The 23,685-nt window shown below is 51.3% G+C and overlaps 1 protein-coding gene across 4 annotated transcripts in view; it reads left to right on the top strand.

Moving 5' to 3' along the window:
- The window catches only part of NISCH (nischarin), a 246,820-nt gene that overhangs the window by 138,061 nt on the left and 85,074 nt on the right, over positions 1-23,685 (top strand). For all 4 annotated transcript variants that reach the window (XM_069206092.1, XM_069206093.1, XM_069206095.1 and 1 more), the window contains exons 10-12: positions 261-446; positions 15,629-15,757; positions 22,174-22,293. In XM_069206092.1, the coding sequence (XP_069062193.1) occupies positions 261-446; positions 15,629-15,757; positions 22,174-22,293 (435 nt within the window). The remainder of the gene's footprint in view (positions 1-260; positions 447-15,628; positions 15,758-22,173; positions 22,294-23,685) is intronic.

Genomic DNA, 23,685 nt, shown 5'->3' with positions numbered 1-23,685 from the left:
ATCAAAACAAAGACAACACACTTACAACCACACACCATACACTGTGTAGCTTGCTACTCGTGTAGGAAGCACTTCAGCGCCCCACATAGGGCCCATGAGTGCTTTTTAACTGTTGCAATACAACGCAATGGGCTGCGAGTGCCAGAAAGCTTTCTAAGGGTCATGGGGAATAGAAAAGGTGTCTGCATCATGTTCATGCCTCAGGTATCAATATCAATGTTTTCTAACCACTGTTCCTGTTTCTCGCCCATTTTCTGTAGCACTTGTACAATCTCATTCATCTCGACCTGTCGTACAATAAGCTGCAGACCCTGGAAGGCGCTCATGCACGGCTTGGGAACATCAAGACCCTGAATCTAGCCGGGAATCTGTTGGAAAACCTCAGCGGCCTCAACAAACTCTATTCTTTGGTCAACTTGGATCTCAGTAATAACAAAATAGAGCAGGTACTGCATCTTGTTCCTAATTGTTTACATGGAGAGGGCAACCAGCCGTTTGTAAATTCTAAGTATACAGTTGTTGTACGTCTAGTATACAGCACGCAGCAGTGCCCGCCCCTCCCATCCCGTCCTTACCCCAAAGTACAGCTCCCGCAGGCAAAGGAAGATGGAAGGACGGGTGCCTATGGCAGAGTTCCTTACCACTCCCTATGGCCTTCTGACTGGCATCTAACCTCAATCAGAGCATTACCCGGAACCTTGGCAAGCTTGAGAAGACTTATAAAAAGAAACTCTTGCTTAATCACCCCCAACTTTCCTGCTGAACAGGTGCCTCTACCAGCAGTTTTGAGCAGGTAAGTGCTGCTCTCATCTGCGCTTCTCATCTACACCCTTGGGGCATCTGACTGGACTGGAATACAACCTGATGCGGACCCTGTTCACTGGTGTAGGATGTTGGCTCTGTATATACAATTTCAAAGTGAGAAATAGTGTGCACAGAGTCCAAGGGTTCCCCTTAGAGGTACGATAGTGGCAAAAAGAGATAATTCTAATGCTCTATTTTGTGGTGGTGTGGTCGAGCAGTAGGCTTATCAAAGGAGTAGTGTTAAGCTTTTGTTGTACACACACAGGCAATAAATGAGAAAATACACTCAAAGAAATTCCAGGCCAATAGGTTTTTACTTAGAAAAATATATTTTCTTAGTTTATTTTTAGAACCACAGGTTCAAGATTTACAAGCAGTACTTTAAATTTCACTCACGTATTCTAGGAACTTTGAATAATCACAATAGCTTGTACAGTTTTGGCAAGCAGGCACAGAAAGTACACCCTCAGCAGCACGGGGGCGGCCGGGTGCAGAGTGCAAACAGGCGTCGGGTTTCCTATAGGAATCAATGGGGAGACCCGGGGGTCACTTCAGCGATGCAGGCACAGGGGGGGGGCTCCTCGGGGTAGCCACCACCTGGGCTAGGCAGAGGGTCTCTTGCTCTGACTCTTTCACACACACTAACTCTTACACTGACTCTCTCTCACACAGACTCTTACACTGACTCTCTCACACACACACTCTTACACTGAGTCTCTCTCACACACACACTCTTACACGGATCTCTCTCGCTCTCTCACACACAACTCTTACACTGAGTCTCTCTCTCTCACACACACTCTTACACGGAGTCTCTCTCGCTCTCTCACACACAACTCTTACACTGAGTCTCTCTCACACACACACACACACACACTAACGTGCACGGAGTCTCTCTCACACACGCACAGTAACTCTTACACTGAGTCTCTCTCTCTCACACACTAACACTGAGTCTCTCTCACACACACTAACTCTTACACTGACTCTCTCTCACGCACACACTGTTACATTGAGTCTCTCTCTCACACACACACACCAACTTGAGTCTCCCTCTCACACATACACCAACTCTTACACTGAGTCTCTCTCTCTCTCTCATACTAACTCTTACACTGAGTCTCTCTCACACACACACTAACTCTTACACTGAGTCTTTCTCACACACTAACTCTTACTGTCTCTCTCTCTCTCACACACACACACACACACACACTTACACTGACTCTCACACACTCACCAACTCTTACACTGAGTCTCTCTCACACACTCACTAACTCTTACACTGAGTCGCTCTCACACACCAACTCTTACACTGAGTCTCTCACACACACTCTACCTCTTACACTGAGTCTCTCACACACACACACTAACTTACACTGATTCTCTCGCTCTCACACACACACACACTCTTACACGGAGTCTCTCTCACACACTCACTAACTCTTACACTGAGTCTCTCTCACACACAGTGTAGGAGTTAGTGTGTGTGAGAGACTCAGTGTAAGAGTTAGTGTGTGTGTGAGAGAGAGAGAGACTCAGTGTAAAAGTGTGTGTGTGTGTGAGTCGCTCTCACACACACTCTTACACCCAGTCTCTCTCTCACATAAAGACACACACTAACTCTTACACTGAGTCTCTCTCTCACACACACTAACTCTTACACTGAGTCTCTCTCACACACACATCAACTCTTACACTGTGTCTCTCTCTCACACACCAACACTTACACTGAGTCTCTCACACACACTAATACTTACCCTGAGTCTCTCTCTCTCTCTCACACACTAACTCATACTGAGTCTCTCACATATCAACTCTTACACTGAGTCTCTCTCACACACACCAACACTTACACTGAGTCTCTCACACACACTAATACTTACCCTGAGTCTCTCTCTCTCTCACACACACACTAACTCATACTGAGTCTTTCTCACACACACACAAACGTACATTGAGTCTCTCTCACACACACACTAACTCTTACACTGAGTCTCTCTCTCACACACATTAACTCTTACACTGAGTCTCTCTCTCACACACACTAACTCTTACACTGAGTCTCTCTCACACACATCAACTCTTACACTGTCTCTCTCTCACACACCAACACTTACACTGAGTCTCTCACACACACTAATACTTACCCTGAGTCTCTCTCTCTCTCACACACTAACTCATACTGAGTCTCTCTCACATATCAACTCTTACACTGAGTCTCTCTCACACACACCAACACTTACACTGAGTCTCTCACACACACTAATACTTACCCTGAGTCTCTCTCTCTCTCTCACACACACACTAACTCATACTGAGTCTTTCTCACACACACACAAACGTACATTGAGTCTCTCTCACACACACACTAACTTTTACACTGAGTCTCTCTCTCACACACACTAACTCTTACACTGAGTCTCTCTCACACACACACCAACTCTTACACTGGGTCTCTCTCTCACACACACTAACTCTTACACTGAGTCTCTCTCACACACATCAACTCTTACACTGTGTCTCTCTCTCACACACCAACACTTACACTGAGTCTCTCACACACACTAATACTTACCCTGAGTCTCTCTCTCTCTCACACACTAACTCATACTGAGTCTCTCTCACATATCAACTCTTACACTGAGTCTCTCTCACACACACCAACACTTACACTGAGTCTCTCACACACACTAATACTTACCCTGAGTCTCTCTCTCTCTCACACACACACTAACTCATACTGAGTCTTTCTCACACACACACAAACGTACATTGAGTCTCTCTCACACACACACTAACTCTTACACCGAGTCTCTTTCTCCCTCTCTCTCACACTAACTTACACTGAGTCTCTCTCTCTCACACACACTCTACCTCTTACACTGAGTCTCTCACACACATTAACTCTTACACAGAGTCTCTCTCTCCCTCTCTCTCACACTAACTCTTACACTGAGTCTCTCTCTCTCACACACACACACTCTACCTCTTACACTGAGTCTCTCACACACATTAACTCTTACACTGAGTCTCTCTCTCACACACCCACCAACTCTTACACTGAGTCTCTCTCAGACACACACACAGTAACTCTTACACTGAGTCTCTCTCACACACACACACACACACTCTTACACTGACTCTCACACACTCCCTCTTACACGGAGTCTCTATCACACACACACACACTAACTCTTTCACTGAGTCTCTCTCACACACACACACACACAGTAACTCTTACACTGAGTCTCTCTCACACACACACACACACACACAGTAACTCTTACACTGAGTCTCTCTCACACACACACACACACTAACTCTTTCACTGAGTCTCTCTCACACACACACACACAGTAACTCTTACACTGAGTCTCTCTCACACACACACACACACACACAGTAACTCTTACACTGAGTCTCTCTCCCTCTCTCACTCACACACACAATGAACCAACAGAACGTGTCCTTCTGTACTGCGCTAGTCTTAGAGTGCCCTTACACTCATGTCACACACACACACACACACACACACACACTCACACACACTAACTCTTACACTGAGTCTCTCTCTCGCTCACACACACTAACTTATACTCTCTCTCTCTCACACACACAACAAACCAACACAACGTGTGTCCTTCTGGTCTGGGCTAGTCTTAGAGTGCCCTTAAACTCATGTCGCTCTCGCACACAGTTTCTCACACTGAGCTCTCTCTCTCTCACTCACACACAGCTCGTCACTCACCCATACGTTGTGGAGAGCTGTGTGGAAGGTGGCCGGTGGGGGTGGGGGCGGGTGGCAGGGGTGGACTCCCTGGTGGTGGGTGGTGGCTGTTGGAATGGAAGTTTATGTGGCTCTTCCTACCTTAAAGTTGAAATAAGTGAAAAGATGGAATGACCCCCTCCTGTCGCCGGAGTGAAGCCTTTGAACCCCCCCGTTTCCGCCTGCATCTTGGCCTCGAGCCTGTGGTACCCAAGTTACTGTTTCACGTCCTGCACTAGACGCGCATCCTGCTCGTTTAATATTCTCTCCGGACGGGGGGCCTGGGGGTTAGGGGGGCTGGGATAACCCTGGGACCTCCGTGGGGGGGGGGGGGGGGGGGGGAGGAGACCACAGGGACACCAGAAGAAGCGCAGCGCCAGGAAAGCAGATACCAAAGTATTCTGTGAGGGAGATGAGATCTGCACCCCAAAGCCTGGAGCCTTTTCTGTGGTAAGGAGTGATGCACTCACCCCCTGCTGTCTCCGGGACTCAGTTACTGAATGCCCGTGTGCTGTAAGGAGTGATGCACACCCCCCCTGCTGTCTGCGGGACTCAGTTACTGAATGCCCGGGGGCGGTAAGCAATGATGCACACACCCCCTGCTGTCTGCGGGACTCAGTTACTGAATGCCCGGGGGCGGTAAGCAATGATGCACACACCCCCTGCTGTCTGCGGGACTCAGTTACTGAATGCCCGCCTGTGGTAAAGCGCAGATTGACTGCTGTGTGAAACTCCCTCCTGTGCTCACAAGCTTGGAGCTGCCCTCCCTCCAACAATCACCATCCATGGGCGTTCGTCACCCTGATTTTGTTTAATGACGGCCGCTGGGGTCTTCAGACCTCTTGTGACATCTCTCACCTGACAGAAGGTCACGTAAATTCTGCAAAGAACTGGTGCAAGTAATGTAAGTTTATGTCCAGCACCTGACACTCCTGGCATCTCTAGAACAGTCACCACAAGACGAGGAAACGCAGGTCTAGAACCCAGCGACTCCTGGCACATCACACCCACGCATCTAGAACCCAGTGAGTCCTAGCTTATCACACCTATGTATCTAGAACTCAGCGACTCCTGGCACATCTCACCCACGCATCTAGAACCCAGTGAGTCCTGGCACATCACACCCACGCATCTAGAACCCAGTGAGTCCTAGCTTATCACACCCATGCATCTAGAACCCAGCGACTCCTGGCACATCACACCCATGCATCTAGAACCCAGCGATTCCTGGCACATCACACCCATGCACCTAGAACCCAGCGACTCCTGGCACATCACACCCACGCACCTAGAACCCAGTGAGTCCTAGCTTATCACACCTATGTATCTAGAACTCAGCGACTCCTGGCACATCTCACCCACGCATCTAGAACCCAGTGAGTCCTAGCTTATCACACCCATGCATCTAGAACCCAGCGACTCCTGGCACATCACACCCACGCATCTAGAACCCAGTGAGTCCTAGCTTATCACACCCATGCATCTAGAACCCAGCGACTCCTGGCACATCACACCCACGCATCTAGAACCCAGTGAGTCCTAGCTTATCACACCTATGTATCTAGAACTCAGCGACTCCTGGCACATCTCACCCACGCATCTAGAACCCAGTGAGTCCTAGCTTATCACACCCATGCATCTAGAACCCAGCGACTCCTGGCACATCACACCCATGCATCTAGAACCCAGCGATTCCTGGCACATCACACTCATGCATCTAGAACCCAGCGATTCCTGGCACATCACACCCACGCATCTAGAACCCAGTGAGTCCTAGCTTATCACACCCATGCATCTAGAACCCAGCGACTCCTGGCACATCACACCCACGCATCTAGAACCCGGTGAGTCCTAGCTTATCACACCTATGTATCTAGAACTCAGCGACTCCTGGCACATCTCACCCACGCATCTAGAACCCAGTGAGTCCTAGCTTATCACACCCATGCATCTAGAACCCAGCGACTCCTGGCACATCACACCCATGCATCTAGAACCCAGCGATTCCTGGCACATCACACTCATGCATCTAGAACCCAGCAATTCCGGGCACATCACACCCATGCATCTAGAACCCAGTGAGTCCTAGCTTATCACACCCATGCATCTAGAACCCAGCGACTCCTGGCACATCACACCCACGCATCTAGAACCCAGTGAGTCCTAGCTTATCACACCCATGCATCTAGAACCCAGCGATTCCTGGCACATCACTCATGCATCTAGAACCCAGCGATTCCTGGCACATCACACTCATGCATCTAGAACCCAGCGATTCCTGGCACATCACACCCATGCATCTAGAACCCAGTGAGTCCTAGCTTATCACACCCATGCATCTAGAACCCAGTGACTCCTGGCACATCTCACCCACGCATCTAGAACCCAGTGAGTCCTAGCTTATCACACCCATGCATCTAGAACCCAGCGACTCCTGGCACATCACACCCACGCATCTAGAACCCAGTGAGTCCTAGCTTATCACACCCATGCATCTAGAACCCAGCGACTCCTGGCACATCACACCCATGCATCTAGAACCCAGCGATTCCTGGCACATCACACCCACGCATCTAGAACCCAGTGAGTCCTAGCTTATCACACCTATGTATCTAGAACTCAGCGACTCCTGGCACATCTCACCCACGCATCTAGAACCCAGTGAGCCCTGGCACATCACACCCACGCATCTAGAACCCAGTGAGCCCTAGCTTATCACACCCATGCATCTAGAAGCCAGCGATTCCTGGCACATCACACCCACGCATCTAGAACCCAGTGACTCCTGGCACATCACACCCACGCATCTAGAACCCAGTGACTCCTGGCACATCACACCCACGCATCTAGAACCCAGCGACTCCTGGCACATCACACCCATGCATCTAGAACCCAGCGACTCCTGGCACATCACACCCACGCATCTAGAACCCAGTGAGTCCTAGCTTATCACACCCATGCATCTAGAACCCAGCGACTCCTGGCACATCACACCCATGCATCTAGAACCCAGCGATTCCTGGCACATCACACCCATGCATCTAGAACCCAGCGATTCCTGGCACATCACACCCACGCATCTAGAACCCAGCGACTCCTGGCACATCACACCCATGCATCTAGAACCCAGTGACTCCTGGCACATCACACCCACGCACCTAGAACCCAGCGACTCCTGGCACATCACACCCACGCATCTAGAACCCAGTGAGTCCTATGCATCTAGAACCCAGCGACTCCTGGCACATCACACCCACGCATCTAGAACCCAGTGAGTCCTAGCTTATCACACCCATGCATCTAGAACCCAGCGATTCCTGGCACATCACACCCACGCATCTAGAACCCAGCGACTCCTGGCACATCACACCCATGCATCTAGAACCCAGTGACTCCTGGCACATCACACCCACGCACCTAGAACCCAGCGACTCCTGGCACATCACACCCACGCATCTAGAACCCAGTGAGTCCTAGCTTATCACACCCATGCATCTAGAACCCAGTGAGTCCTGGCACATCACACCCACGCATCTAGAACCCAGCGATTCCTGGCACATCACACTCATGCATCTAGAACCCAGCGATTCCTGGCACATCACACCCACGCATCTAGAACCCAGTGAGTCCTAGCTTATCACACCCATGCATCTAGAACCCAGCGACTCCTGGCACATCACACCCACGCATGTAGAGCCCAGCGATTCCTGGCACATCACACTCATGCATCTAGAACCCAGCGATTCCTGGCACATCACACCCACGCATCTAGAACCCAGTGAGTCCTAGAGCATGAGGCCCACACACCTAGAACCCAGTGAGTCCTAGCTTATCACACCCATGCACCTAGAACCCAGCGACTCCTGGCACATCACACCCATGCATCTAGAACCCAGTGAGTCCTGGCACATCACACCCACGCATGTAGAACCCAGCGATTCCTGGCACATCACACCCATGCATCTAGAACCCAGCGATTCCTGGCACATCACACCCACGCATCTAGAACCCAGTGAGTCCTGGCACATCACACCCATGCATCTAGAACCCAGCGACTCCTGGCACATCACACCCACGCACCTAGAACCCAGTGAGTCCTGGAGCATGAGGCCCACGCACCTAGAACCCAGTGAGTCCTAGCTTATCACACCCATGCATCTAGAACCCAGTGAGTCCTGGCACATCACACCCACACACCTAGAACCCAGTGAGTCCTAGTATATCACACCTATTTATCTAGAACCCAGCGACTCCTGGCACATCACACCCATGCATCTAGAACCGAGTGAGTCCTGGAGCATGAGGCCCACGCACCTAGAACCCAGTGAGCCCTAGCTTATCACACCCATGCATCTAGAACCCAGCGACTCCTGGAGCATGAGGACCACGCACCTAGAACCCAGTGAGTCCTGGCACATCACACCCACGCATCTAGAACCCAGTGAACCCTAGCTTATCACACCTATGTATCTAGAACCCAGCGACTCCTGGCACATCACACCCACGCATCTAGAACCCAGTGAGCCCTAGCTTATCACACCTATGTATCTAGAACCCAGCGATTCCTGGCACATCACACCCATGCATCTAGAACCCAGTGAGTCCTGGAGCATGAGGCCCACGCACCTAGAACCCAGTGAGTCCTGGAGCATGAGGCCCACGCACCTAGAACCCAGTGAGTCCTAGTATATCACACCTATGTATCTAGAACCCAGCGATTCCTGGCACATCACACCCATGCATCTAGAACCCAGTGAGTCCTGGAGCATGAGGCCCACGCACCTAGAACCCAGTGAGTCCTAGCTTATCATACCTATGTATCTAGAACCCAGCGACTCCTGGCACATCACACACATCTAGAACCCAGTGAGTCCTGGCACATCACACCCATGCATCTAGAACCCAGCGATTCCTGGCACATCACACCCATGCACCTAGAACCCAGCGACTCCTGGCACATCACACCCATGCACCTACAACCCAGTGAGTCCTAGCACAGCACACACACACATCTAGAACCCAGTGAGTCCTGGCACATCACACCCATGCATCTAGAACCCAGCGATTCCTGGCACATCACACCCATGCACCTAGAACCCAGCGACTCCTGGCACATCACACCCACGCACCTAGAACCCAGTGAGTCCTAGCTTATCACACCTATGTATCTAGAACCCAGCAACTCCTGGCACATCACACCCATGCATCTAGAACCCAGTGAGTCCTGGAGCATGAGGCCCACGCACCTAGAACCCAGTGAGTCCTAGCTTATCACACCCATGCATCTAGAACCCAGCGATTCCTGGCACATCACACCCATGCATCTAGAACCCAGGTAGTCCTGGACCATGAGGCCCACGCACCTAGAACCCAGTGAGTCCTAGCTTATCACACCCATGCATCTAGAACCCAGCGACTCCTGGCACATCACACCCATGCATCTAGAACCCAGTGAGTCCTAGTATATCACACCTTTGTATCTAGAACTCAGCGACTCCTGGCACATCACACCCACTCATCTAGAACCCAGTGAATCCTAGCACATCACACCCACTCATCTAGAACCCAGTGACTCCTGGCACATCACACCCACACATCTAGAACCCAGTGACTCCTGGCACATCACACCCATGCATCTAGAACCCAGTGAATCCTAGTATATAACACCCATGTATCTAGAACCCAGCGACTCCTGGCACACCATTCTCTTCCATCTAGAATCCAGTGAGTCCTGGCGCATCACAGCCATGCATCTAGAAACCGGCGAGTCCTAGCACATCACACCTATGTATCTAGGACCCAGTGATTACTGGCACATCACACCCACGCATCTAGAACCCAGTGAGTCCTGGCACATCACGCCGATGCATTGAGACCCCGTGAATAGTACCACATCATGCCTACGCATCTCGAACCCAGCGACTCCAGGCACATCACACCTACGCATCTCAAACCCAGCGACTCCAGGCACATCACACCCACGCATCTAGAACCCAGTGACTCCAGGCACACCACACCCATGCATCTAGAACCCAGTGACTCCAGGCACATCACACCCATGCATCTAGAACCCAGTGACTCCAGGCACATCACACCCATGCATCTAGAACCCAGTGACTCCTGGCACATCACACCCATGCATCTAGAACCCACCGACTCCTGGCACATCACACCCACGCATCTAGAACCCAGTGACTCCTGGCACATCACACCCATGCATCTAGAACCCAGGTAGTCCTGGAACATGAGGCCCACACACCTAGAACCCAGTGAGTCCTAGCTTATCACACCCATGCATCTAGAACCCAGCGACTCCTGGCACATCACACCCATGCATCTAGAACCCAGTGAGTCCTAGTATATCACACCCATGCATCTAGAACCCAGCGACTCCTGGCACATCACACCCATGCATCTAGAACCCACCGACTCCTGGCACATCACACCCACGCATCTAGAACCCAGTGACTCCTGGCACATCACACCCACGCATCTAGAACCCAGTGACTCCTGGCACATCACACCCACGCATCTAGAACCCAGTGACTCCTGGCACATCACACCCACGCTAGTAAAACCCAGTGAATCCTAGCACATCACACCTATGTATCTAGAACCCTGTGATTGCTAGCACATCATGCCCATGCATCTAGAACCCAGCGAGTCATGGCACATCACACCCAACCATCTAGAACCCAGTGAGTCCCAACACATCACACCCACACGTCTAGAACCCAGTGAGTAGTGACAGATCATGTCCACGCATCTCGAACCCAGTGAGTCCTGGCACATCCTGCCCATGCATCTAGAACCCAGTGAGTCCTGGTACATCACACCCATGCATCTAGGACCCAGTGACTCCTGGCACATCATACCTATGTATCTAGAACCCGGTGATTGCTGGCACATCCTGCCCACACATCTAGAACCCAGTGAGTAGTGACAGATCATGTCCACGCATCTCGAACCCAGTGAGTCCTGGTACATACTACCCATGTATCTAGAACCCAGCGAGTCCCAGCACATCACACCCATGTATCTAGAACCTAGTGAATCCTGTTACATCACGCCCAGGTATCTAGAACCCAGCGAGTCCTGGCACATCACACCCACGCATCTCGAACCCAGCGACTCCAGGCACATCACACCCACGCATCTAGAACCCAGTGAATCCTAGCACATCACACCTATGTATCTAGAACCCAGTGACTCCTGGCACATCACACCCATGCATCTAGAACCCAGTGACTTCTGGCACATCACACCCATGCATCTAGAACCCAGTGACTCCTGGCACATCACACCCATGCACCTAGAACCCAGTGACTCCTGGCACATCACACCCATGCATCTAGAACCCAGTGAATCCTAGCACATCACACCCACGCTAGTAGAACCCAGTGAATCCTAGCACATCACACCTATGTATCTAGAACCCGGTGATTGCAAGCACATCATGCCCATGCATCTAGAACCCAGCGAGTCCTGGCACATCACACCGAACCATCTAGAACCCAGTGAGTCCCAACACATCACACCCACACGTCTAGAACCCAGTGAGTCCTGGCACATCCTGCCCATGCATCTAGAACCCAGTGAGTCCTGGTACATCACGCCCATGCATCTAGAACCCAGTGAGTCCTGGTACATCACACCCACACATCTAGAACCCAGTGAATCCTAGTATATAACACCCATGTATCTAGAACCCAGCGACTCCTGGCACACCATTCTCTTCCATCTAGAATCCAGTGAGTCCTGGCGCATCACACCCATGTATCTAGAACCCAGCGAGTCCCAGCACATCACACCCATGTATCTAGAACCTAGTGAATCCTGGTACATCACGCCCAGGTATCTAGAACCCAGCGAGTCCTGGCACATCACACCCACGCATCTCGAACCCAGCGACTCCAGGCACATCACACCCACGCATCTAGAACCCAGTGAATCCTAGCACATCACACCTATGTATCTAGAACCCAGTGACTCCTGGCACATCACACCCATGCATCTAGAACCCAGTGACTTCTGGCACATCACACCCATGCATCTAGAACCCAGTGACTCCTGGCACATCACACCCATGCATCTAGAACCCAGTGACTCCTGGCACATCACACCCATGCATCTAGAACCCAGTGAATCCTAGCACATCACACCCACGCTAGTAGAACCCAGTGAATCCTAGCACATCACACCTATGTATCTAGAACCCGGTGATTGCAAGCACATCATGCCCATGCATCTAGAACCCAGCGAGTCCTGGCACATCACACCGAACCATCTAGAACCCAGTGAGTCCCAACACATCACACCCACACGTCTAGAACCCAGTGAGTCCTGGCACATCCTGCCCATGCATCTAGAACCCAGTGAGTCCTGGTACATCACACCCACACATCTAGAACCCAGTGAATCCTAGTATATAACACCCATGTATCTAGAACCCAGCGACTCCTGGCACACCATTCTCTTCCATCTAGAATCCAGTGAGTCCTGGCGCATCACACCCATGCATCTAGAACCCAGCGATTCCTGGCACATCACACCCATGCACCTAGAACCCAGCGACTCCTGGCACATCACACCCACGCACCTAGAACCCAGTGAGTCCTAGCTTATCACACCTATGTATCTAGAACCCAGCGACTCCTGGCACATCACACCCATGCATCTAGAACCCAGGTAGTCCTGGAGCATGAGGCCCACGCACCTAGAACCCAGTGAGTCCTAGCTTATCACACCCATGCATCTAGAACCCAGCGACTCCTGGCACATCACACCCATGCATCTAGAACCCAGTGAGTCCTAGTATATCACACCTTTGTATCTAGAACTCAGCGACTCCTGGCACATCACACCCACTCATCTAGAACCCAGTGAATCCTAGCACATCACACCCACTCATCTAGAACCCAGTGAATCCTAGCACATCACACCCACACATCTAGATCCCAGTGACTCCTGGCACATCACACCCATGCATCTAGAACCCAGTGAATCCTAGTATATAACACCCATGTATCTAGAACCCAGCGACTCCTGGCACACCATTCTCTTCCATCTAGAATCCAGTGAGTACTGGCGCATCACAGCCATGCATCTAGAAACCGGTGAGTCCTAGCACATCACACCTATGTATCTAGGACCCAGTGATTACTGGCACATCACACCCACGCATCTAGAACCCAGTGAGTCCTGGCACATCACGCCGATGCATTGAGACCCCGTGAATACTACCACATCATGCCTACGCATCTCGAACCCAGCGACTCCAGGCACATCACACCTACGCATCTCAAACCCAGCGACTCCAGGCACATCACACCCACGCATCTAGAACCCAGTGACTCCAGGCACACCACACCCACACATCTAGAACCCAGTGACTCCAGGCACATCACACCCATGCATCTAGAACCCAGTGACTCCTGGCACATCACACCCATGCATCTAGAACCCACCGACTCCTGGCACATCACACCCACGCATCTAGAACCCAGTGACTCCTGGCACATCACACCCATGCATCTAGAACCCAGGTAGTCCTGGAACATGAGGCCCACGCACCTAGAACCCAGTGAGTCCTAGCTTATCACACCCATGCATCTAGAACCCAGCAACTCCTGGCACATCACACCCATGCATCTAGAACCCAGTGAGTCCTAGTATATAACACCCATGTATCTAGAACCCAGCGACTCCTGGCACACCATTCTCTTCCATCTAGAATCCAGTGAGTCCTGGCGCATCACAGCCATGCATCTAGAAACCGGTGAGTCCTAGCACATCACACCTATGTATCTAGGACCCAGTGAGTCCTGGCACATCACGCCGATGCATTGAGACCCCGTGAATAGTACCACATCATGCCTACGCATCTCGAACCCAGCGACTCCAGGCACATCACACCTACGCATCTCGAACCCAGCCACTCCAGGCACATCACACCCATGCATCTAGAACCCAGTGACTCCAGGCACACCACACCCACACATCTAGAACCCAGTGACTCCAGGCACGTCACACCCATGCATCTAGAACCCAGTGACTCCTGGCACATCACACCCATGCATCTAGAACCCACCGACTCCTGGCACATCACACCCACGCATCTAGAACCCAGTGACTCCTGGCACATCACACCCATGCATCTAGAACGCAGGTAGTCCTGGAACATGAGGCCCACGCACCTAGAACCCAGCGACTCCTGGCACACCATTCTCTTCCATCTAGAATCCAGTGAGTCCTGGCGCATCACACCCATGTATCTAGAACCCAGCGAGTCCCAGCACATCACACCCATGTATCTAGAACCTAGTGAATCCTGGTACATCACGCCCAGGTATCTAGAACCCAGCGAGTCCTGGCACATCCTGCCCATGCATCTAGAACCCAGTGAATCCTGGTACATCACGCCCATGCATCTAGAACCCAGTGAGTCCTGGTACATCACACCCACACATCTAGAACCCAATGAATCCTAGTATATAACACCCATGTATCTAGAACCCAGCGACTCCTGGCACACCATTCTCTTCCATCTAGAATCCAGTGAGTTCTGGCGCATCACACCCATGTATCTAGAACCCAGCGAGTCCCAGCACATCACACCCATGTATCTAGAACCTAGTGAATCCTGGTACATCACGCCCAGGTATCTAGAACCCAGCGAGTCCTGGCACATCACGCCGATGCATCTAGACCCCAGTGAGTCCTGGCACATCACACCCACACATCCAGATCCCAGCGAGCCCTGGCATACCATGCTGTGATGCAGTCCTAGCAGGGGTTAGGCACCCAGTACAGGTTAAACAGTCTGTTGTGTGCTGGTTTTCTTCCCCCCGCAGTGAGTTTGCCCGGTGTTGTGTTGTATTTCTCAGCTGTGACCAGTCGTTGCTGCTTGATGAAAGTTTTGCTCTGGTAGTAATTTGCGGGCTCTGCGCTGGGTCACTTCCATCGGTTCAGATGTGGTTCTGTGCTGAGCCCCAAGTTCTACACTCTTGCACCCCAGAACAAGGCCCCCTTGTTAAACCTGCTTACATCTTTCAGATCGAGGAGATCCGAAACATCGGGGGGCTGCCCTGCCTGGAGAAGCTGGTCCTGGCCAACAACCCTCTGACCATCTTTCCTGACTACAGGACCAAAGTGCTGGCGCGGTTCGGGGAGCGCGCCTCGGAGGTAGGTCGTCGTAGCGCTATATCCGGGTCTTTATAGATGTGCCTTTATTTAAGCCGGTCCACCGATCCGCCCGCCTGGTTCTGGTTCTGCTCCTGCTCCACGGGGACCAGACCGTGACTGCACCCACACCTGCAGACCCCCGGCTAAGCAGCCAGAGAGGGCCGCGGCCCCTCCCAGATTCTTATAAACCTGTAATCCTATTTTTCTTGTAATTATTTAGGGGGGGGTTTGGTGTAACCAGGACTCTGCCAGCTGGAGGCCAGTCTGGCGCTTGTGGTAAGACGGGGTCATAGGTCAGGCTCTGCCCTCGCTGCCCTCTCCTGGGACAGGATGGTGAATCTTGTGTTGTGTGCACTGATAGCAGAACAGCCTGTGGGGGAGGCTGGGGGTGCTGCTTGCTAATCTTACTGCCACATAATGTTTCCTGATTATCGACCCTGCACAGATGAATAGTTCGGTGCAGGGCAGAGTGTGGAGGGAATGCTGGGAGTTCCGCCTTTAGAGCAGGATTTGCTAACACTAGATGTCTAAGCCAAGCTTCTCCCAATATAACCAGACCCCAGTCTGGCAAGAATAGCGCTGACAAGAGACTTTATTTCAAATTGTTTCAGACATCTGACTTTTAACCATGCCAACAGTAAGACTGATACATGCACAGACGGCAGTGCTGTCGAGTACTGACTGTATCCCCGTTTCAGGATTTTGTTCAGCCCCTTACCCCCTGAACCCTTTATCTGAAGTACCTCCTGACCCTGCTGTACGACCCTTGACCTACTCATGGGACCCCCCCCCCCTCCTCCCGGAGGTGTACATCCGCCAAGGAGGCAGCTATAGAAGTCGCAGAGAAAAAACCTGTTTTATCCTTATTTTCAGGAAATATAAATGTACGAAGTTGGCTCTGTATATACTATGTCAAAGTAAGGAATAGCATGCACAGAGTCCAAGGGTTCCCCTTAGAGGTAAGATAGTGGCAAAAAGATATAATTCTAATGCTCTATTTTGTGGTAGTGTGGACGAGCAGTAGGCTTATCAGAGGGTAGTGTTAAGCATTTGTTGTACATACACAGGCAATAAATGAGGAACACACACTCAGACAATTCCAGGCCAATAGGTTTTTGTATAGAAAAATATATTTTCTTAGTTTATTTTAAGAACCACAGGTTCAAGATTTACAAACAATACTTTAAATGAAAGGTATTTCACTCAGGTGTTCTAGGAACTTTGAATCATCACAATAGCATGTACAGTTTTGGCAAAAATGGCAATAAGCTATTTTAAAATTGGGCAGTGCAAAATTCAACAGTTCCTGGGGGAGGTAAGTATTTGTTAGTTTTTCAGGTAAGTAAAGCACTTACAGGGTTCAAAGTTGGGTCCAAGGTAGCCCACCGTTGGGGGTTCAGGGCAACCCCAAAGTTATCACCCGAGCAGCTCAGGGCCAGTCAGGTGCAGAGGTCAAAGTGGTGCCCAAAACGCATAGGCTTCAATGGAGAAGGGGGTGCCCCGGTTCCAGTCTGCCAGCAGGTAAGTACCCTCGACTTCGGAGGGCAGACCAGGGGTGTTTTGTAGGGCACCGGGGGGGACACAAGTCAGCACAAAAAGTACACCCTCAGCGGCACGGGGGCGGCCGGGTGCAGAGTGCAAACAGGCGTCTGGTTTGTAATAGGTTTCAATGAGAGACCCAGGGGTCTCTTCAACGATGCAGGCAGGCAAGGGGGACCTCCTCGGGGGTAGCCACCACCTGGACTAGGGAGAGGGCCACCTGGGGGTCGCTCCTGCACTGGAGGTCAGATCCTTCAGGTCCTGGGGGCTGCGGGTGCAGTGTGTTTCCCAGACGTCGGGTTCTTTGAAGCAGGCAGTCGCGGTCAGGGGGAGTCTCTGGATTCCCTCTGCAGGCGTCGCTATGTGGGCTCAGGGGGGTCAACTCTGGCTACTCTGGGGGTCAACTCTGGCTACTCACAGGGTCGTAGTCGCTGGGGAGTCCTCCCTGTAGTGTTGGTTCTCCGCAGGTCAAGCCGGGCCGTCTGGTGCAGAGTGGAAAGTCTCACGCTTCCAGCGGGAAACATGTGGTCTTTAAAAGTTGCTTCTTTGTTGCAAAGTTGCAGTCTTTGTGGAACAGGGCCGCTGTCCTCGAGTTCTTGGTCCTTTTAGATGCAGGGCAGTCCTCTGAGGCTTCAGGGGTCGCTGGACCCAGGGGGACGCGTCGCTGTTGCAGTTTCTCTCGAAGTGGGGAGACAGGCCGGTAGGGCTGGGGCCAAAGCAGTTGGTGTCTCCGTCTTCTCTGCAGGGCTTCAGGTCAGCAGTCCTTTGTCTTCAGGTTGCAAGAATCTAGTTTCCTAGGTTCTGGGGAGCCCCTAAATACTGAATTTAGGGGTGTGTTTAGGTCTGGGGGGGTTAGTAGCCAATGGGTACTAGCCCTGAGGGTGGCTACACCCTCTTTGTGCCTCCTCCCTGAGGGGAGGGGGGCACATCCCTAATCCTATTGGGGGAATCCTCCATCTGCAAGATGGAGGATTTCTAAAAGTCGGAGTCACCTCAGCTCAGGACACCTTAGGGGTTGTCCTGACTGGCCAGTGACTCCTCCTTCTTTTTCTCATTATCTCCTCCGGCCTTGCCCCAAAAGTGGGGCCGTGGCCGGAGGGGGCGGGCATCTCCACTAGCCGGGATGCCCTGTGGCGCTGTAACAAAGGGGGGTGAGCCTTTGAGGCTCACCACCAGGTGTTACTGTTCCTGCAGGGGGAGGTGAGAGGCACCTCCACCCAGTACAGGCTTTGCCCCTGGTCACAGAGTGACAACGGCACTCTCCCCATGTGGACAGCAACATGTCTGGTGTGTGACAGGCTGGCAAAAGTAATCAGCCCACACTGGAAGTCGGGTATGTTTTCAGGGGGCATCTCTAAGATGCCCTCTGGGTGTATTTTACAATAAAATGTACACTGGCATCAGTGTGCATTTATTGTGCTGAGAAGTTTGATACCAAACTTCCCAGTTTTCAGTGTAGCCATTATGGTGCTGTGGAGTTCGTGTATGACAGACTCCCAGTCCATATACTCTTATGGCTACCCTGCACTTACAATGTCTAAGGTTTTGCTTAGACACTGTAGGGGCACAGTGCTCATGCACTTATGCCCTCACCTATGGTATAGTGCACCCTGCCTTAGGGCTGTAAGGCCTGCTAGAGGGGTGACTTATCTATGCCATAGGCAGTGTGAGGTTGGCATGGCACCCTGAGGGGAGTGCCATGTCGACTTACTCATTTTCTCCCCACCACCACACACAAGCTGGCAAGCAGTGTGCATGTGCTGAGTGAGGGGTCCCCAGGGTGCCATAAGACATGCTGCAGCCCTTACAGACCTTCCCTGGCATCAGGGCCCTTGGTACCAGGGGTACCAGTTTACAAGGGACTTACCTGGATGCCAGGGTGTGCCAATTGTGGAAACAAAGGTACAGTTTTAGGGAAAGAACACTGGTGCTGGGGCCTGGTTAGCAGGCCTCAGTACACTTTCAAATCATAACTTGGCATCAGCAAAGGCAAAAAAGTCAGAGGGTAACCATGCCAAGGAGGCATTTCCTTACATCTATTCACTGGGATCCTGCTAACCAGGACCTCAGTGAGTATGCTTTCTCCCTTCAAACATGGTTACTTGAACACTTTTCACCCCACATTTGGGATACTGGTGCCCCCTGGAAGTCCCTAGTATATGGTATCGAGATCATTGGGATTCCAGAGGATCCCTATGGGCTGCAGCCGTTATTCCACCACCCATGGTAGCCCATGCAAAGGGTTCTGCAGCCCTGCTTTGCAGCCTGCGTGTAACGGGAGCATGCACCCTTTCACTACCAGGTCACTGCAAGTCACCTCTATGGCAGGCCCTCCTAGCCCAGGGGGTAGGGTGCAAGTACCTATGTGTGAGGGCACCCCTGCACTAGCAGAGGTGTGCCCTCGAACTCAAGCTCCTTTTTCCTGGACTTCGTGAGGGCAGGGATTCCATTTTACGCGTGTACTGGACACAGGTCACTATCTATGTCCAGCTACATAATGGTAACTCTGAACCTGGGCATGTTTGGTATCAAACATGTTAGAATCCTACCCCAATACTGCTGCAAATATTGGAAGTATGATTCCATGCACTCTGGGGGCTCCTTAGAGGACCCCCAGCATTGCTACCACCAGTCTTACAGGGTTTTCGGGAAGCCAGAGCTGCTGCCGCCCCTCAGACAGGTTTCTGCCTTCCTGATGCTTGATCTGATCAAGCCCTGGAAGGCAGAACAAAGGATTTCCTTTGGGAGAGAGAGGCAACACCTTCTCCCTTTGGAAATAGGTGTTACATGGCATGGGAGGGGTAGCCTCAACAAACCACTGATATGTTTTGAAAAGCACATTTGGTGCCCTCCTTGCATAAACCAGTCCACATTGGTTCAGTGACCCCCAGTCCCTGCTCTCGCATGAACTGGACAGTGGAAAGGGAAGTGACCACTCCCCTGTCCATCACCACCCCAGGGGTGGTGCTCAAAGCTCCTCTAGAGGGTCCCTGGGTTCTGCCATCTTGTCTCCAAGGTTGGCAGGGAATTCTGGGAGAATCTGAGTGGCCAGGCCAAGCAGGTGATGTCAGAGCCCCCTTCTGATAGGTGCTTACCTGGCTAGGTGACCAGTACCCCTTTCAGGGCTTTTTAGGGTCTCTCTCTTGGGTGGGTCCTCTGATTCTGCTTGTAAGATTACAGCAGGATTCCTCTGAAACCTCCACTTCGACTTCCGACCTCTGGAACTGCGAGTGGAACCTCCAGGACCCGACAAGCTACTTCCAAGAGGAAAAGACTCTTCAGCAACATTGTTTCTAGGGCTCCTGCCAGCTTTGCAACATTTCCACCAGCTGTGCATCCACTGAGGGCAGCATGTCTTCAGTCTGTGGTAGAAGGAAGGAAGGAATCTCCCCTGGAGTGAAGGAGTCACTCCCCTGTATCCGTAGGCACCTGCTGCAACGACGACAGGCTGTGGATCTTCCCTCATCTTGAGCTGCGTGGGTCCTGCATCATAGGTGGGGGTCCAGAGTAGTCCTCTTGGTCCTCTGACAGCTGTCTAGCTTTGGTGGAGGTAAGGCCTTGCCTCCCACTAAGGACAGTACCCCCGCCCCGTGCACCGCATCTCTTGTAGCTGCCAAAGCTGGTTGCATCTCCTCCAAGGGATCTTCATGCGAGATGTAGCTCCAGTCCCGAGCACGCTTTCCTGCGACACACAGCCCTCTGCGTGGTGCTCCCTCAGAGTGGGATACCTTTTTGTAGTGCTGTGTGGGCTCCTTCTGCAACTTCTGTGGGTCCTCTGTGCCACTGAGGATCCCCTGTGACACTCCTTCTCTCACCCCCGCTTCCTGGGATGAGTCCTCCTAGGCCTTGCTTGCCCTGGGCAGCACCACTTTTCCACTAACCGCAACTTTGCCTTTGCCAAGGCTTGTTGGTGAATTCATGCACCAACACCCATCTGCAATCTTCCTTCCAGCGTGTGACTTCATCTGCATCCACCAGGAACTCTTCTCCGGTTCCAAGGCTGCAGTGCTGACCTGTTCTTCATCACCGTCAACCAACTCCTACATCAACAGCTGGGTGGGTAGTAGCTCCGCCTCCTGGACTCAACTGTGATCCTTGGACTTGGTCCCCTCTCTCCACAGGTCTTCTCCAGGAATCTACTGCTGGTTTCTTTTAGTCTTATCTGGGTTTCTTCTTTTCTTTTCCTTCCTTTTGGGTGGTTTGGGGAAATTCCAGCGTTTTACTGCTGCACTCCTGTAGTCCCCTGGCCACTACAAGTCCCAGAAGTTAGTCAGCCGCCCTCCTAACGCTTTTCATAAAACTATAAAACTAATGCATGCCCCATTTGTGTGGTGTTTTTTTTCTATTTGTTTTTTTGTTTTTTGTCTGAGTCCTCGCCCCTCAGGTATTTCCTTGCAGTCAGTCCTGTATAGAAAACTACCTCTGCACAGTAGATGCTGGGGAGACCATCTGCAGATGGGGTATTTATTATTGGAGTTAGTCTCCCCACAGAGGTTTGGTTTCTACAATGTATGTTTTAGATGTTTGTATTTCATAACATTTATGTATGTAGTATGTTCTAGGACGTATTTTAGCTGAATGTGACCACTGCATGCATTACAAGCTAGTTATAAGACCTGGCCTTAAACCTTCAGTTACTTCATGAAGTACGTACAGTGGGTTGTAACTATAGTAATATCTTGTGCACAGAGGCCCCTCTCGAAGCCTCCAGGTAGTTGCTGTGTTCACCCAGCAGCATTTGTTGGCCTCGGAGGGCCCTTGAAGTCATGTTGTCCTTTCACCCCATGTGTGCGAAGCACTCCATGAAAACCGTAAGACTTGACATGCTGGGGTTGATACTACAAACAGCTTTCTTACCGCAAAGCGCTTTGTCGTAGGTTTGCCTGGACAACACAGCTACAACGGAGAAGGAGCTGGACACGGTCGAGGTGCTAAAAGCTCTCCAAAAAGCGAAAGACTCGAAGAACAAACTAAACAGCAGCAGCTCTACCAGAAAGGTGAGTGGTCTGGTCCTTCTTGACAGATCAGGTTTTACAAACCCATGATCTGGGGTGTAAATGTATGCATCTCACAAGCAGGTTTGTCTCTTTGTACCACGTACATGTGCCACACGCCGTGGCCCTGGCAAGCTTTAGAATAGGCAGTCTGTAGAAGCTCTCGCAGATCCAGATTTGCACCACCCGGTCACTCGGCTCTGTAAAATATGAACCCCCCACACCCTTAGCAAACACTGTCCAGTTAGACTGCCTTCACATTCTAAATGATCAAATGTACGATTGTACTTAGAAATGGGAGCACAGGTCACGCTGGCAGGCTAGCCGCAGTCTAAAGGTAATCTAATCCTCACTGACAGTCCAGCTATTACACCGTCCCTTGCATCCCTCATATTACACTATGCAACGTTGGGGTTTATATGTCAGGGTCACAGAAAATGTACCTAGGCCACAGAACTCCCCACTGGCCAGTCATCAAAAATATGTCATGACCCTTAAACTAGATTTGGCCTCCCCAATCTGTGTTTTTTTGGTGGCATTTCATCTACAGGTTCACACAAGAACAGATATCGGGACAAGTCCATCTTTCGCGACTCACTACCCAGAATAACCAGATTAGACCTTGGATGCTTTTCAGGCAGCTTCACAGTTTGGTCAAACTTGGGAGAGTATCCGTCCCACTGGGTGTTATTGGTTTCTCCTTGGCTGTGTTTATCTCCAGGAGGCCACTCCGAAGTATACAACATGCTTTATACATAAACACCTAGAACTTCAAGCTGGGTGTGAAGAGGCCCCCGATCCAGCAGTTCGCTTGGCACCGTTTGTCTTCCAGATTCTCGCTGTATTACATAGTTTGACTGTTCACATACTGTTGTGCAGTTTGCAGCCCGGCTCACTGGTGTGGAAGCATCGGACACTTCGCCTGATCAGAAGTAGGTGGTACAACAGCGCGGCCCCACGTGCAGTTGTAGGTGAAGCTGGACTTTGCTTCGCTTCTGTGTGGAAGAGGCATGTGAGCACCGTAGAGTCGGCAACAGAACCCTCGATCCCAGGTCCAGGGTACTTTTTCCATTGTTCCCCCCAAGACTCTGGTGATTTACCACAATATACCCACGTATCCACCATTCTCACTTCTAACTTGTTTACAGATGACCCTGTCTGAGAGATGTAGGCAGCTGGCTCTGTTTATGCTATACAATACGAGCCGTAGTGTACCCACAGTCCGGGGGTTACCCGGGGGCTTAACAGGGGCTAAAATAGATAATACTAATGCTCTCTTTTGTGGTAGTGTGGCCGAGCCCTTAGGCTTATCTGAGGGTAGTGCTAAGCATGTGTTGTACACACGCCGTCAAGAAATGAGGCACACATTCAACAACTAACTCCAGGACAATGTTT

The sequence above is a fragment of the Pleurodeles waltl genome, chromosome 9 (assembly GCF_031143425.1).
Source record: "Pleurodeles waltl isolate 20211129_DDA chromosome 9, aPleWal1.hap1.20221129, whole genome shotgun sequence".
In the NCBI taxonomy this organism is placed as follows: Eukaryota; Metazoa; Chordata; class Amphibia; order Caudata; family Salamandridae; genus Pleurodeles; species Pleurodeles waltl.
This window is presented reverse-complemented; position numbering and strand designations above follow the sequence as displayed.